At 43.5% G+C, this 17,716-nt stretch overlaps 1 protein-coding gene across 2 annotated transcripts in view; it reads right to left on the bottom strand.

Moving 5' to 3' along the window:
* Positions 1–427: 427 nt before the first annotated feature.
* Positions 428–17,716, bottom strand: part of SLC49A4 (solute carrier family 49 member 4) — a 116,901-nt gene continuing 99,612 nt past the window's right edge. Inside the window, exon 9 of one of the 2 annotated variants that reach the window (XM_082394947.1) lies at positions 428–1,322. In XM_082394947.1, coding sequence (XP_082251073.1) covers positions 1,264–1,322 — 59 coding nt within the window. In that variant the 3' untranslated portion in view covers positions 428–1,263. Of the gene's footprint in view, positions 1,323–8,986; positions 16,895–17,716 lie in introns of those variants that run through there. The other variant, XM_082394948.1, reaches the window with a different exon arrangement.

Raw genomic sequence — 17,716 nt, 5'->3', positions numbered from 1 at the left:
GAGGAGAAAATACTGGCAAATCCAGATATATGAAGAACTATCAAGATGCAGTAATAAGAAAACAGAGAACTCAACATAAATGGGCAAAAGGTTTGAAGAGACCCTTCACCAGGGAAGATTTATGAATGCCAGATAAACATGTGGAAAGATGCCATTTGCCATTAGAAAAACATGAATTAAAACCACAATGAGGTACCATAACACACTATTAAAATGGCTAAAACTGAAAACGCTGATCATATCAAGTGTGATGAAGATGTGGAATAAGTGGAACTCTCCTACATGCTGGTAGAATGTAAAATGGAACAACCACTTTGGAAAATAGTTTGGCAGCTTCTTAAATAAACATACATTTACTATATAATCCAGTCATTCCACTCATAAGTATTTGCCCAAGAGAAAAGAAAGTATACGTCCACACAAGAGCTAAGACACAAATGTTCACAGCACTTTTATTTGTAAGGGCCCAAAACGGGACACAGTCTAAATATCCATCACCAGGTGAATGGTAAACAAATTGTGGTGTATTCATACAATGGATATACTCAGCAATAAGAAGGAGCAAAATATTGATGCATGGAGCAACATGAATGAGCATCAAAATAATTATGCCAATTATGCCGAGTGAAAGGAGCCAGACAAAAAGAAAGAATATCTACTGTATTGTTCCATTTATACACAATTCTAGAAAACGAAAACTCATCTATAATGGCAGAAGGCAGATCAGTGATTGCCGAGGGATGGGGTATGGTGACGGGGAGGTGGAGGGAGGGATGCTAAAGGGGTGATAAGTTCACTTATCTTGATTGTGGTTGTGGTTTCATGGGTATGTACATGTGTCACAAAGCTTATATTGTATACTTTAAATACCTGAGGCTAACTGCATGTCAATTCTACCTCAATAAAGTTGTTTAAAAGCGTGAATAAATGCCTAAGAAAATATAAAATATTAGCTTGGCTCTTATAATGTTTCTTTACTTGAAGGTGTACTATTCAGCTGTCTGAAGTACATAGGGAAATCCCTTCCTACCCCGATTTGAAATGCTCTCGATTTTGCCCACACAGAGGGCTGGGTGAAAAAAGTACTCTCAAAGCTCTTCCTCCAGCTGAGAGTGGGGAAGAGGCAGAGAGGATGAGCTTCCAAAGCAGCGTGCTTCACTGCAATCTTGAACATTCTCAGACAGATACAGTTAGATAAGGCTGCAGTCATGACATGCACAGGTCACATGGGAGAAAATAGGGTCCTGACACCTTTACCGTCCCTCACTGTTGTTCAGCCTGCTTTGCTTTCTTGGAACTCTCCCTCCGGAGTTTGGTGATCTCTGACAGAAGATGGGGGATGGAAAAGGTGAGGTTATTAAACAACAATTGTCATCCTTCCTGCTCTCCCGTTCTATACTACATCTGAATTCTATGCACCTCAACATGAGTCAAAGCACCCCACTTGAATGCCACATTGTCTGTAACAGAAATATGTGTAAGAAAGCGACAGATGTGAAGCCCTACCCTAGGTTCATGATAACTCGTCACAGGAGGTGTTGCAGACACATATATTTTTTTCTTCCGTTTTTATTGAGATATGACTGACATACAGCACATATAAATTTAAGGTGTACAGCATAATGACTGAATTATGTCATGAAATAATTATCACGATAAGTTTAGTGACCATCCATCATCTCTTATGGATACAACATTAAAGAAATAGAAAAATTTTTTTTCTTGCAATGAGAACTCAGGATTTACTCTCTTAACTTTCCTATATGACATGCAGCCGTATTAATTATACTGACCATGTTGTACATCACATCCCTAGTACTGATTTATCTTATAACTGGAAGTTTGTACCTTTTGACCACCTTCATCCAGTTCCTCCTCCTCCCTGCCCCCCACCTCTGGTAGCCACAAATCTGATCTCTTTTTCTATGAGTTTGTTTGCTTTTGAAGCATAATTGACCTTCAACACCATGTTGTTCCTGATGCACAACATAGTGATTCGATCTTTCTACACATAACAAAATGATCACCCTGATAAGTCTAGTTACCATCTGTCACCATACAAAGATATTATTACATATTTATTGACTATATATTCCCCACACTGTACACTTCATACCTGTGACATTTATTTTGCAATTGGAAGTTTGTACCTCTTAGTCTCCCTCACCTATTTCTCTCCTCCGCTCACCCCTCCCCTCTGGCAAACACCTTTTTGTTCTCTCTCTGACTCTGTTTCTGTGTGGTATAATACCCTCTAGGTCCATCCACGTTGTTGCAAATGGCAAGATTTCATTCTTTTTTCATGGCTGAATAATATTCTGTTATAATATATATATGTTGGACACATGTATTTTTAATTATCCTTTCTCCTCCCCCCCTTTTCTGGCAGTGGGAAGGCTTTTACACCCCAGGACCTCCATAGTAGTGTTGCTAATTGTGAGAGATACACCTTTTATTTGTAAAGTGAGAAAAGGACAAATATGAAAGGGGAAGTGGGACAGCAGAACCCAGCCCTGACCTCGAGTCAGAAGCAGCTGTCTCAGATGGTTTGAGGAAAGGCAGTACTTGGTTTCCTTAAATCTATCATGCTGTGAACCTCTTGTACTCACGTGCCCTGGTCTGAAGGCTCCTGATACAGAGGGATTGTCACTAACCTGGTCCCTTGCACTCTTTCTTTAATTAATAGAAATTGGTAAGGGGCCAGATGAGAATTCCATGCAAGGCTTTATTGGGGCTGAAGCTGCAGCACGAGGCAGCAAAAACAAGTAACAGGTGCCCTTGCTCCCTGGGAGAGGAGCTGCTTGGGTCCTTAATGGGGGTAACAACAAGGGTGGGTCTGTGGGCTGGGCAGGAAGCATAGCTTAGGTGGCCCGCGCACCCTCTTGGTGGTGCTGCGTGCAGGGATCATGCACAGGGTACCCTGCTTTTGCTCTTGGCACCTCAGAAATGGTAGTTAGTTTGTGGCCTTTTTGTATCTTGTTCATAATTGCCCCAGCTGCTGCATGAGTGCAGTTATTTTTAGTCCCTTCTAGTTTCTTTGTATTCCATTGCTCGAGGAGATGTTTGTCCAGGTGCAAGCGCTCCGGTAAAGTGTCCCAGGTCCCAGCCTATCCATGACGATCCTGGACTTTTGACTTCTAGACCCACCATTTACCAGCTCTGTGATATGTGAGATGGGAGCAGTGACACTTACCTTGCAGGACTGTTGTGAAGAGTAAAATGATTCTAGAACAGGGCCTTGTACAAAGCCCGGCAGTGCAAATACACTGCCCTTGGGAAAGCTCCTTCACTTGTGTGTTTGTGTGTGTGTTTGTGTGAGACACAGCTTTATCCAGGACCTACTGCCTCCTGGTGGGGGCCCAGAGCTCTGAAGCCACAGCCTGGGCTCAGATACAACCCCTGGCTCACCACCTGTTTGACCTTGGGCAGTTTGTTCTTCTTATGCAAAATGGAACTAATAATAGAACCTACTCTGGGTTTGCTGTGAGGGCTGAAGCACGGAAAGTGCTTACAACAGTGTCAGGCACTTAGCAAGCACCCAAAATTGTTACCACTGTTACTGAGCTAAGCATGGGGGTTAGGTTTGTCTCTGCAATCTGAGTCACTGGCATGTCAAAGTAAATATGTGTGGACTGAAAAAAATGCACAACCTAAAAGTTGAGAATTATGGTTTATTTGGAGAAATTTCCGGAGACTTAACCTGGAAGACGGCCTCTCAGATAGCTCTGAGGGACTGCTCCAAAGAAGTAAGAGAGGAGCCAGGATATATAGTTTGGCAACAAAAACCAGACAGTCGGGGCTTCCCTGGTGGCGCAGTGGTTGAGAGTCTGCCTGCCAATGGGGGGAACACGGGTTCGAGCCCTGGTCTGGGAGGATCCCACATGCCGCGGAGCAACTAAGCTCGTGAGCCACAACTACTGAGTCTGCGCGTCTGGAGCCTGTGCTCCGCAACAAGAGAGGCCGCAACAGTGAGAGGCCGCTCTCCGCGATGAAGAGTGGCCCCCGCTTGCCGCAACTAGAGAAAGCCCTCGCACAGAAACGAAGACCCAACACAGCCAAAAATAAATAAATAAATAAATTTATAAAAAAACCAGACAGTCGGAACATCAAAGATTACTATTAATTAAAGAAAACCAGACATCTCAAGTTAATGAATTTTGCGCTTTTCTATGTATGAGAAGATGCAAGAGTCTGGGCTCATTGAAATCATTCCTTTGATATGAACCTTAACTATCTAGGGCCAGTATTCCGTTTTTCTCCATCCTGAATTCCCTCAAGGTGCACAGTCTGGGGCAGCTGCAGTGGCTGCTTGATGCCCACAACATCCTTTGTTTACTGATATGGCAGACAAATATGGAAATATGGAAAACATGGGCTTGAGCTTCATAAAAATTGTTTTGTTGACAAAATTCCAAAATACGCCCTAGCTTCCTTTGGGGAACAAATGATACCAGTCCAGTAAATTATGCATGAAACAGCTCTGAAAGACACCACTTGTGAAAGAAAACAAAGTCTCCCATATAGGGCCTTTCCATCTCCATTTATCTGAACTTGAGAATTTCCCTCCTTCCCTCCATCCCTTCTGTACGATCAGGACACCCAAGATGGCTGTTCTCTTGCTCTCCATACATCCCCTGCTCGACCAACGCCTACTTCACCTACACCCTACTCACATGACTGACCTTCCTACATACTTGCCCCCTGGGCCCAGCTAATGGCTGCTCTAATCTTTAGATCAGAACATCTCCACCTGATAGCTTATCAAAGGGGGCAGTGAGGGGGCATGGTCCTCTGCTGGTTTCCCAGGTAACCAATGAGCCCACCTGACATCAATTCCCCTTCAACTAGTAATCTCCCACTGCCCCAGGAAAAAAGCCTGCCTCCAGGTCCTGCCTGCTGTCTGCCACACACCGAGGGGTGTTGCTCCAGGACCTTGCTTCAGACACGTAAGCTCCCCCATCCATTAAACCACTAATGTCTCTGTTGCTGACTCTGGGCTCTTTCTTTGGTCTTGAAGCTGGGCAAGTACAGCTCAGGTTTGTAGGCCTGCGGGGTGCAGCCCATCTTCCTGCATTGCCTCCTTTCTGCCTCTTACTTGCTGGAATTCAGAATTGATCAAGCTTTTAAAGATCATTGGGTCCAGTGTTTTTTTTTTTTAATTAATTAATTTATTGGCTGCGTTGGGTCTTTGTTGCTGCACACAGGCTTTTCCTAGTTGAGGCGAGCGGGGGCTACTCTTTGTTGCGGTGCGCGGGCTTCTCATGGCGGTGGCTTCTCTTGTTGCGGAGCACGGGCTCTAGGCGCGCGGGCTTCAGTAGTTGTGGCTCACAGGCTCCAGAGTACAGGCTCAGTAGCTGTGGTGCATGGGCTTAGTTGCTCCACTGCATGTGGGATCTTCCCGGACCAGGGCTCAAACCCATGTCCCCTGCATTGGCAGGCGGATTCTTAACCACTGTGCCACCAGGGAAGCCAGGTCCAGTATTTTAATGGAAGAAAGAACTAATAGGTTGTATCAGGGCCCATGCCAAGGTGTGTGGTTTATGAGAAGTGAAGAACAGGAAGGAGGAGCAGCCAGTATGATTCGCCCTCCTGTCACCTCTCCTTGTTATTTTTTCCACCTGAGCAGAATCTCTTAAATTATGAATAACTCATTTGCTGGTGGAACCTAATGGAACTTGTGACACAATGAGAAATAGACTTTCGGTCTCTGCCCCCACTTCCTGGCACACAGGTCCCAAAACCCTTGGGATCTCTGAAGGACATGTCTTTTGTATGGTAATGATGGCTAGGGGCTGGGGGCTCTTGGATAGCCTCTGGATGGGGGCTGGTTGCCAGGGGAACCAACCAGGTGATTAGAGGGTTGGCACTTCAGCCCCAACCTCCAACCTCCTGGGAGGGTAGAGGGACTGGAGTTTGAGTTAATCACTAAGGGCTAATGATATAATCGATTGTGCCTGTAGTGAAGCCTCCATAAACAGCTCTAACTGAAGGGCTTTGAGGAGCCAAGCTTCTGGGTTGGTGAACACATGGAGGTGCTGGGAGGATGGCGTGCCTGGAGAGGTCATGGAGGCTCTATGCCCCTTCCCCCATACCCTGGCCCATTCATCTCTTCCACTGGCTGTTCCTGAGTTGTATCCTTTTATAACAAAGTAGTAATCTAGTATAGAAACTGTTTTCCTGAGTTCTGTGAGCCGTTCTAGCAAATTATCAACCTCAAGGAGGGCGTCATGCGAACCCCTCATTTTCTTTTTTTATTGAACTATAGTTGATTTACAATATTGTGTTAGTTTCAGGTATACAGCAAAGTGATTCGGTTTTATTTATGTATATATTATATATAATATTTTATATCTATCTATATATAATCTTTTTCAGATTATTTTCCATTATAGGCTATTACAAGATATTGAATATAGTTCCTTGTGCTATACAGGAAATCCTTGTTGTTTAGCTATTTTATAGATAGTGGTGTGTATCTGTCAATCCCAAACTCCTAATTTATCCCAGCCCCCCCTTCCCCTTTGGTAACCAGTTTGTTTTTTGCGTCTGTGAGTCTGTTTCTGTTTTGTAAATAAGTTCATTGTATTATTTTTTAGATTCCACATATAAGTGTTATCATATATTTATCTTTCTCTGATTACTTCACTTAGAATGATAATTTTAGGTCCATCCACGTTGCTACAAATGGCAATATTTCATTCTTTTTTTTTTTTTATTAATTTATTTATGGCTGTGTTGGGTCTTTGTTTCTGTGCGAGGGCTTTCTCTAGTTGTGGCAAGCGGGGGCCACTCTTCATTGCAGTGCGCGGGCCTCTCACTATCGCGGCCTCTCTTGTTGCAGAGCACAGGCTCCAGACGCGCAGGCTCAGTAATTGTGGCTCTCGGGCTTAGTTGCTCCGCGGCATGTGGGATCTTCCCAGACCAGGGCTCGAACCCGTGTCCCCTGCATTGGCAGGCAGATTCTCAACCACTGTGCCACCAGGGAAGCCCTTTCATTCTTTTTTACGGCTCAATAATATTCCATTATGTATGTGCGTGTGTACACACACACACACACACACACACACACACCTCGCATCTTAAACCAATCATTTGTTGATGGACATTAAGGTTGTTTCCATGTCTTGGTTATTGTAAATAGTGCTGCTATGAACATTGGGTGCATGTATCTTTTCAAATAAGAGTTTTAATCTTTTCTAGTTATATGCCCAGGAGTGGGATTGCTGAATCTTATGGTAACTCTATTTTTAGTTTTTTTTAAGGAAACTCCATACTGTTTTCCATAGTGGCTGCACTGATTTCTACCAACAGTGTAGGAGGGTTCCCATATCTCTACATCTTTTCCAGCATTTATCATTTGTAGACTTTTTGATGATGGCCATTCTGACCAGTGTGAGTTGATACCTCATGGTAGTTTTGATTTGCGTTTCTCTAATAATTAGCGATATTGAGCATCTTTTCATGTGCCTGTTGGCCATCTGTATGTCTTCTTTGGAGAAATGTCTGTTTAGGTCTTCTGCCCATTTTTTGATTAGGGAACCGTGATTTATAGCCTTTCACTGGTCAGAAGCAGAGGTGACAACTTGGACTTGCAATTGGAGTCTAAAGAGGAGGGAGGAGAGGGGTACTCCTGTGGGACTGAGCCCTTAACCTGTGGGGTCTGCCCTATTCCAAGCAGTTAGTATCAGCGGTGAGTTCAACTGTTGGTGTCTGCTGAGAATTGGAGAATTGCTTGGTTTGGAGAAACCCACATATTTGGGGTCAGAAGTGAGTACTGAGTGTAGAGAAGAAACAGGTTTTTCCAGTGAGGCTGGATAAATAACTAAATTAATATGGGGATACTTGATAGGAGCTAAAAGTCTTCATACCTGAGCCAAATAATTCTCCTTCTAGGTATCTTTTCTAAGAAAATAATCAGAGAGTAGAAGGAGGAGAAATATACAACAATGTATTCCGCAGAAACAGCCTTAATGTCCAACAATAAAATTAAATACTTCAAAAAGTTTCCCTTGTCATGGGAGAATGTCCGTGATATGTTAAGGATATAAAACAAAAATACAGTTTTGATCTGTTCTATACTAAAAACATTTATAGCAAGACGTAAAGAAAGCATTATAGTTTTCTGTATTTCAAAAATGAAGACTTTGGAAACTTCAAGAAGAGAACAGGACTATTTGATAACTAGTCCAGGAAGGTTAAGAAAAACTTTCCTCCAAAAGGTTAACGGATGTTCATGATTCCAAGTTTTTCCAAGAACGGGCTCCCCACTACTTAACCTGGGATGTGCTTGCTTTGAAACTACAAAAATAAGTGCTTTCATGTTTTTGTGATGACTCTGGACCTACCTTCAGAGGTTTTGCTGCTTGTTCTTTTGTTTTAAATGCCACAAAGGCAAATCCCTTTGGATCGCCAGTAGACTTATAATGTGGTGTGCTTATACAAACATTGCCACGTTTCCCAAATACTGTCTCAATCCAGCTGTGATCAACATTATTGGGAATTAACTTCTATGATAAATTAGAAACAGTTATTAATCCTTACATATTTAATACTATCGCCTTACTCAGAAGGTCAATATGTTTTTAACTTGAATATTAATTATTTTTAAATGAAGACTTTGGGAGGGATGTAAGAGGGAAGAAAAGGAAGAAGGCCAATAACACTTATCAGGCGACCAAAACGTGCCACGTCTGTTAGGTTCATCACTTTATCCCATCATCACAAAATGTATAAGTATCCCCCTCCTTTATTTTAGCTCTATTTTTTCATGGATGAGAACACAGGATCTCCAGAAGTGCTGAAAGAATACCCAAGTCTCAGGGTTTGTCGGTGGAGGAGCAGGATTTGGCCCAGTCTGTCCTGCTCCCAAACTCATGTTTTTCTTCCCACCACATCTCGCTGCCCAAATGCTCAAGGAGCTTTGGCTCCACTCCTACTGCCATTTGTAGTTTGATTAAAAACAAAACGCGGACCACGTCATCACAAGTGCTTTCAATACACATTTATTGCAAAACCACAGCACAGTAACTATAATGTCAACATAACCATATTTCCAAGCTGAGCAGGAAATCACCATTCTCATGTGCATTCTCCCAAGAAGCGGGGGCTGACACGGAGGCGCCGTACTGTGAGTAATGACTAGAAGCCCCATTCTGAACTAGGAGTTCTAAACGATTAAACATTTCATTACCACTTTGGCAAAGCAATGCACATTTACCATTTCTAAAATGTAACAGCACAGAGATTTTAAATGCATCTTTATTTTTCAGAATCTTCAGTATTCACAATGTGTAAAATGAAGCAGAGTTTTAAATAAAATGCTATGCCAAAACACATTTCCTTAAAAAGACCCGATGGAAAGGAAGGAAAGCCGCATAGGAATAATATTTATCAGTGCTTACAGTTGACATTAACTATAGTTTGAAAAGAATAAAAATACTCAAGACTTCAACATTTCCTTACAAAAGTATACTTGGCCATAAAATAAAAATCTATAAAACCCCAAATATTACAAAAGTAAAATGCAAAAAAAAAATCTTTTTATTAAAATGTAATATAATATTTACATGGTAAGAATTATTTAAAAATGCACAGAACACTCAGAAGTTGTGATGAGCGTCGGAGGGGAATTTATCACACACACTCATGTTTTGACAGTTGCATAGACCCACCAGGTCACAGAGCTGGGCCAGCAGATATGCACATCCCCTGGCATCAAGGCTCAGCGTGGGCAGATTTTAAGCCCCCTCCCTGCACCTGTCTATTTTTGCACCATGTCTCCTGCTGGGAGAAGAATGTCTGCCCAGGTACATGGGGTGTCACGGGAGGAGGAGCACCTGCTGTCAGGGAGCCTGTATGTCACCTGGATCTTAGTGTTGCTATTTAAAAGTCAGGTTCTGGAGCTGGGAGGAATCCCAAGAGATCATCTGGTCTATCCTTAGTCCTCTGGGACGGTCCTGGACCGTTCTCTTATTTACAGCCCCAGAGGCAGGGAATCTGCTGCAGCCTGCTGGAGTACTCTTTCACTCTGGCAGTCAGAACTTCTTGTGCTCAACTGCAGCAGTTTCAGCTAAAAACCATCCCCAGAGTGGACCGGATCCCAACAGGCAGGGACTCTGTTCTTCCGCAGACTGAAAAGGAGTCAGGGGCTTCAGTGTAGCCTGGGACTGGGAGGAGGGGAGAGGGAGGGCATGAATTGCAGTGAGACTCACCGCCAAGGGGAGGCCCAAGGCTGAGGGAAGGGCCACCTCCAGGAAACCCAGGGAATGGGGTTGCGAGAGCCTGTATGGCACACTAGGACCCCAGCGTGGATCACGGCGGCCATGGGACTATTGTAGGCTCTCGCGTCAGCAGCTGCCTCTGCTCTGCTTCTGCAGCCATCCTGCCTCTACTTCCTTCCACCTGATCCCCCGGCCTCTGCTTGCTTTCCTGCTCTGTCATGTGGTGCAGAGCCATGAAAGCCAGAGAACTATAAATGGAGTAAAATCAGACCAACACACTGTGGCTTGAGAACAGAGGGAGAACAAGAAAGCTCTTGGGCTTTCAGATAGTGATTTTGGTTGCAAGGACTTTCCGGTTTGCTTCTAGGAGTGTGACTGAGAGGGTGAAGGCAGATGGAAAAGTCTGAATGGAGTAAGACATGGTGACTTTACTTGGCTCTAAAATCCACTTGGACTACCCAAGATTTCTTTGCATCCAAGAATTGGTATGAAAAGAAATGACTCGGGCAGAGTGTATGAAATGCAATAGGGTACTGAAGGCATAAGAGGCGGTGGATGTCTAGATTCCCACTGCTTTTGTGGAGCAGAACGGGAACCTCCGTTCCGCCAGACAGGGCTTCCGCGAGGGCGGTTCCCAGATGGCTGGCTCCCCTTCTAGTGTCCCCACCTGCCCTGGGGTGTGAGGTCCCCGTCTCCAAGCAGAGACGGTCCCCATCTCCAAGCTCCACGACAGTTCCTCTGCCCTGATTTGCTGTCTCCCCATTTTTGGACCACCTCTCTCCTGCCTCCATTCTTTAAAAGCAAGAACTTCTAAGTGCAGAGTGGGGTGGCTCTGGAATAGATGACAGGGTAGGTTGTAGAATCTCCATCCCTCGAGAGCTGAAAAAGCAGTTGGCCAGACACAGCGCAGGCAGGATGTGCTTGGAGGCGGGAGGCTGGGCCAGATGACTCTGAGAACAAGCCAGTTTTGGGGTTCTGTTTTCCAGAATCTGCTTCCACCACAACTCCCTGCCTCCAAACCTCCTTCTCCACTTTCACTCAGCAGACATATCAACAAACGCCTGTAGCCTGGCTTCTATCTTGCTAACTCCTTCAGTGGGGTCTCCATGCTTACATGGCCCCAGCTTCCTCTTGCTAGAAGGCTTTTCCCTCTGCCTAATCCCATGTCTGAACACTAGCAGATCTGAACTCTTTGGAAGCTTGTTAGCTTTCCCTAAAACTTTTCCACTTCTTTTCAAGCCATCAAAACAGATTTCTCTGCCTGACACTTCAAAAGCTGTCCAGATGCATTTTTTTACTCTATGAAGGTTACACGTAACTATAAAAACTGATTAGGGGGCTTCCCTGGTGGCACAGTGGTTAAGAATCCGCCTGCCAATGCAGGGGACACAGGTTCGAGCCCTGGTCTGGGAAGATCCCACATGCCGCGGAGCAACTGGGCCCGTGAGCCACAATTACTGAGCCTGCGCGTCTGGAGCCTGTGCTCCGCAACAAGAGAGGCCGCGATAGTGAGAGGCCCGCGCACCGTGATGAAGAGTGGCCCCCGCACCGTGATGAAGAGTGGCCCCCGCTTGCCACAACTAGAGAAAGCCCTCGCATAGAAACGAAGACACAACACAGCCATAAATAAATTAAAAAAAAAAAAAAAAAGAATATACATGTCTTGGCCTCAAATTCTTAAAAAAAAAAAAAACAAAAAAAACTGATTAGGGACAAGCATGGATTTCTAATGGCCCAAGAAAGCAGGATTTAGAGCGTATTTTTCCAAACAGAGTACGATCCCATAGACAGTCATAGAAATAAGCTACAAAGCTTCCAACAGTTTTTGGGGGTGTTGCTAGGTTTGAATTACAGTTGTTATGAATGGACTCATCAGAATATGAATCTCTCTGAGGGCCAGGATGCTGTCTTATTTGTTTCTGCATCTTCAGAGCCTAGCCCTGTGCTCAGCATGCAGCAGGAGCCCGAAATATACTGGTTGAATTATGAGATCCAGCTTCCTCCATCCCAGCTCTCCTCTCTTTTTAAAAAAATATGATCTGCCTCTCCCAGCATTTAATAGTGGTTAGGATGAAATCCCTGCCTGGCTTTATTTTATAATGTTCTATTATATTCGAATTGTATTATAAAGTACTCAGAAGCTAAAAGATCACAGTCTGCTATAAGATAAAAGAAGCAATTTTGTAAGAAAAAATTAAAATTTAAAAAAACATGAAATAAATTTCAGGACCTAGATAACAAAGAATTTACTGGTAAAGGAATACTGATAAAAGAGTGAATAGGTAAGGGAATCAGTAGCTGGTTCATTAGAGTAGGCTTTCGCCCAATTAGATGGAAGGACAATTATAGGCAACAGAATGCAGCATGGAGTTGCCAGTGCCTGGGGATCTATATTAACCTTGAGTAAAAAAGACAACAAACGTGAAGGGGCTTCTGTGTTCTGAGATAAAAGAGGGTGAAATGTCAGGGCTAAGCTCTCAATCAATGTCTTTTTCCCTGAAAAGGACAAGGGTAACTGTGTTTCTGTGGGACACGGAACAAGGATTCTGGGGCGCAGACTGAAAGGACAGTGGGGTCATGGAGGGGGACGGCTCCACTGGAGACATTTACATCATTTACTGATTTTCTCAGCAATAAGTTATTGATCAGGAAGAGCAGTGCAATGTGAATTAGTGAGTTCAGGGAAGGACTGAGAGGAAAAGGACCACCCCAGCACAGCCCTCATTTTAGCAGGATTCCAGTGGGCAGCCCCGTTCTGCCTATAGCAGGAGGGGTGGGATCAGACACCTGCCCTGACTTCTTCCAGGCCGCTTCTCCGAGTCACAGACCTTCCTTGAGCTTATATGCATGTAAGTCAAGGAAGTGATTTTGTTTGGGACTTGTAGATGCAATCTAGTAGGATGGGGGCAGAATTTTCCTAATACTTGATTTTCATAAGCCTCCAAAAGATTTACTTCTGGTAAAGAGGGAAGTAAATTTGGAGGTGGGGACACTGGCAGTAAATAAACCCATCTGCAGAACTAAAACCTGCCCTTTTGAGCATCTTTGGGTTTCTGCAAAGGCTTAGAAGGCCAGGACTGCAATAGCGATGCCTCAAGTGTGGCTTAGATTTACAGGTGGACACAGCTGAAGGGCTCCCATAGAGTCTCCTGCCCCCAAAGCAGCCCTTCTCTCTCTGATGAGCTGATGTCCCAAGTTCTATCACTAGAAACCCTTTCTTTTGGTGTTTAGTCTTTGTTCTCTGTTAAAATTCAAATTCCTTTTAGAAAGGAAATGCACAAGGCCTTATGTGTATCTTGGTGTGTTCGTATTTAAGTCTTGTCTTCAGAGGAAGCTGGAGGTGCCAACAATCTTCCCAACTTCCTAAAGGAATAGTAACCCACTCCCCAGCCATGGGATGATGGGAAGGCTTGGGATTCCTCACGTGAAAATTGATTCAGTGCTCCCAGACAGATACAGGTTCTGCCTATGGTGGAAATTCCAATGGAACAGAATACCTTCCCTTGAAATCAGTTATGGTTAATGATGGTACAAGAAAAAAAATTTGGGTTCCTACTATGCATAATTATTTGGGAAACTCTCATTATTCCTTTTTATTGCTAGTTCAGGAGAGTATTTGTTTTTTAAAAAATCTGTCTAAAATGTCCTGAAGGGTAGAAACATCTTTTGTTTTTCTGATTCTCCTTCACAGGCACACACTGCACACATGTAATTACTCTGTATGTAGAATGAATAAAAGCATGAATGAAGGAATAGTGGATATGTCGATGGCCTGAGAGTTTCCATAACTGCCTGGCACCTATAATGCATGACTAAGGGGGCCTTCCTTGTAGAAGCTCCTTGCTTGTTTGAAAAGATAATGTGTAACTGGAAGGACCGGTGGCAAGGTATTGCACTTGTGTTGTTTTCTACTTTCTGTCTGGTCTGTGTGTGACCAAATAAGTGTATATCAGATGCTATAAAACTCTCCAGCAAAAAGGAACATCCACTTGACCCTTCTATTTTAGAGGAAGCCAGGGTCCAGAGAGAGCAGGTGACTTTTCCAAAGCCCCAAGGTGCTCAGCAGCTGCCCTGGAGAGAGAGACTGAAACCCAGGCCTCCTGACCCTCAGGCTGGACTTTTGGTTCATTTCTCTGACAGCTTTTGTGCGCATGTTACAATTTCAGTGAAGCCTTGTTTCCTAACACCTGGGTACAGATCAGACATGACCTACTAAACCTCTGTTCTCATTCTATAAAAGATATATGCACAGCTCTACTGGCAGAATCTGGCCATTAGATATGACATTGTTGCAGCGCAACTTACAGTTCTTCGGTGCTGTAACTCTAGAAATATCAGTTCGGTGCTGTAACTCTAGAAATATCAGTTCAAGGATCAGCTTTACCATCTGATCCAACAGTTTGATTTCTACAGGTGCCAAGTCACTGCTGACTCACAATGAATCAAACCAAACCAGAGGATGGGTTTCTGGTTTGTCCTGATTCCAGTGAGCAAATGCAGTACTCTGACCTGGCTCCCAGGATGCTATCTCAACAGCAGATGACAGATTTTCTCGTATCACATTTGATAAATTTAATAAACGCTGCATTTCATATATAAGGTCCTTTGGGGAAATAAACAGTACCTATAGCTTATCTTCTAGCACAGGCAATGAAGAAGCCATTTCTTCTTGTTGCTGAATGTGTGTGTGGTGGAAGAGTCTGTGTCTTTACGTGTAGGGACTCACAGGAGGAGGGCTACTGCACAAACAGGTGCATGTACGTCAGTCATTTCCTAATATTTAAAAAGAATGGACCTGAATTTCTGAACTGGAAGAGACCTTAGGGAACATCTTTGTTCACTCCTTCATTTTAGAATTGTGGGTAAATGAGGAATGAAGGGACTTGCTCAGGGTCAAACAGCTGAAGACACCAGGCCTGGCCATGAGCTGGGCCCTGGGGCTCCTAGGCTAGGGCTCTTTTTCTGTCCTCTCTAGTCTAGTTCGTGAAGAAATTGGCCAGCTCTCTTCAATAATATGGGCAACTCAGACAATGTGGGTTTCACACAGCTTGCTTCCAAGCATAGTCAGAAATAAACAGGAAGATACAATTAGAAAGGGGAAAGCCTGATGGGAAAGATGGCAGGGAAGAAAGAAGTGACCAAACAAAGCTAAGTTCTTGTCCTACTACAGTTCATCAATTTTACTGGTAGCTTGAAAGTTAGAACAGCTAAGGAAGGTGACCAGGAAAATAGTTAAGGATTACCAGAATCTTCATTAGCTATTATTTTTTAAAAAAATGGGATGGCATAAGCTGTCTTCTCAACTTTCTGCTTTCTACAGTATGGTGTGCCTCTGCTGAGATGGACAGCCAAGAAAACCCTGTCAAGAAAATCCGCTTGGATTTTGGGGGTGGATCATTCATTTTCTTCTCTCATGGGGCACGGACCTTAGTTGGCAGCATTAAAAACTGACTATATTTCCAATAAGAAAACCAATATTGCATATTGAAGTTCACCTTTAAACTTCAGAATATGATAGAGCTTGATGGCACATAACCAGGTCTGTAAAATGTCTCCATTAACCACTGCTACATTTGATACAGGTTTGTCTTGGAGAAAAATAAGGAGCTCAGAAACTCCTGCCCAAGTGTTAATGCCAACATGGTCTTAAGAAATAGTTCCTGAGATGAGTTGATTTTAAATCCTCTCTAAGTTTTTATACTTGATGTAGGTAAATGCATAGAAAATTTTCTGAAAGAACTCATAGGGATTATCTCTGAAAAGGAGAATGGATCAACCAGCATGTTTGGAGGTGGACTTCACTTTATATTTCTGTACTGGTATTTTACAATGGGTATACACTCACGTGTTTTAATTTTCAAAAATTTGAAAGAAATTTTACTTAAATTATTTCTGGTTAACACATTGATCACTTATAGAAGGAATGCTGGTGTAGGAGTTGAGTGATCTGCTAAAACTGAGCTGTCATTTAACCTGAAAGCTTCTCTATTTACTTATTTGTAAAATGGGGTGTTGGATTAAATCCTTGACTCTGGTTCTACGATTCTTCCAGGTAAATGGGAAGAAAGCCAATCTGAACTAGAGGAAGTCTAAATTAAATTGTAGTTTAAAAAGGATCATTTTCTAACATTAAGGTAAATCAGAAGTGCCTCCAAGTCATTCTTGCCATTTTGATCAAGACTGCAGAAGCCTCGCTTGTAAACTAGAAGAGCCTGGGGGAACCCCAAGAGCGCTGTGCTGTAGGGCTGATCTTCTGGCATCCCTTCTGGAGCCCCAAGCCTCGCAATGTACCAAATGTAGCTAGCATGTTTAGAGCTAAAATGGTTTGATGTGTTTTTATCATTTTTCCAAGGTTGCTGAAATGAATTTCATGGTTTGTTTCATTTTTTAGCTGTTTTTAAAAAATTAATTCTCCGTTGTTGAATGAACAGAGCAGCTAGTGTGGGGCGGCTTTTTGCTCTCTTTTTGAGTGTTGGCTGAGATGGAAGGCTATTGTCTGAGGCCTACCAGGTTCCAAGACACAAGAGAAAGACTACACAAGGCGTTAGTCCACATTCTAAAAGTACAACAGATAGGGACTTCCCTGGTGGTCCAGTGGTTAAGATTCCGCACTTCCAATGTGCAGGGGGCGTGGGTTCGATCCCTGGTCGGGGAACTAAGATCCCGCATGCCGCCTGGCCAAAAAATAAATAAATAAATAAATAAACAAACAAAAGGCATTAAAAAAATAAAAAATAAAAGTACAAGAAATAATAACACGAGAAACTTGTTAGAGACTTTTGTAATTCCCTTCCCATTTCAGGGGAATACTCTAACTTATACGACTTGGCTGTGAGAATAACTGTTAAATCTTTCTGGAGTGCCTGGATTTGTTTATGTTCTGCTCATGCTAGCATCCTGTTCATGAGAGGGCAGCCTGGGTGTATGGCTTTACTACTAGGCGGGAAGGAGACTGTGTTTTCGGCCCTGGAGCTTAGGGAGAGGTTGAGGGTAAAGAAGCCTATGCCAGGAAGTCAGCTCAAGGAAGCGGAGACCAGGATGGAACAGAGGGCAGATTCATGCAGGTGTTCAGAAAGCTGAGGCACAGGGCAGTGAGGACAAGCAAAGAGCTTCAGGAAACTGTCAGGTGAAACAAGGGGCTGATGTTTCAGTCCTGACCAAGAGCAAACTAAAATTATTTATAAAAAGAGAAGTGGTTCAGGGGAGAGATTTAGGGCATGTCATTGCCTGTGCTCTCTGCCCACAGCCTCTATCATTCCCATCCCCTGGCCAGAGGTGACACCCTCAAGAGTCTCTTAAGGGCCTTGGTATTAGTTCCTAGAGGTCATCTCCTATGTTTGAGGTTCCAACTGAACCGGGAGGACACCTGAAAGGAAACGAGTGCTCAGGATGGCCAAGATGTCTGCTTACTGAGCAGACACTCACCACTATTGAGCACAAACTACCCAATGGATGCTGTTAAAAGAGCACCTAAAACTTTCCCTGTCAAGTTTCGT

Source organism: Balaenoptera borealis (genome assembly GCF_965194805.1).
Source record: "Balaenoptera borealis genome assembly, chromosome: 5".
Lineage (NCBI taxonomy): Eukaryota > Metazoa > Chordata > Mammalia > Artiodactyla > Balaenopteridae > Balaenoptera > Balaenoptera borealis.
Note: the sequence above shows the minus strand (reverse complement) of the source record. Positions and strands in the feature narration are given on the sequence as shown.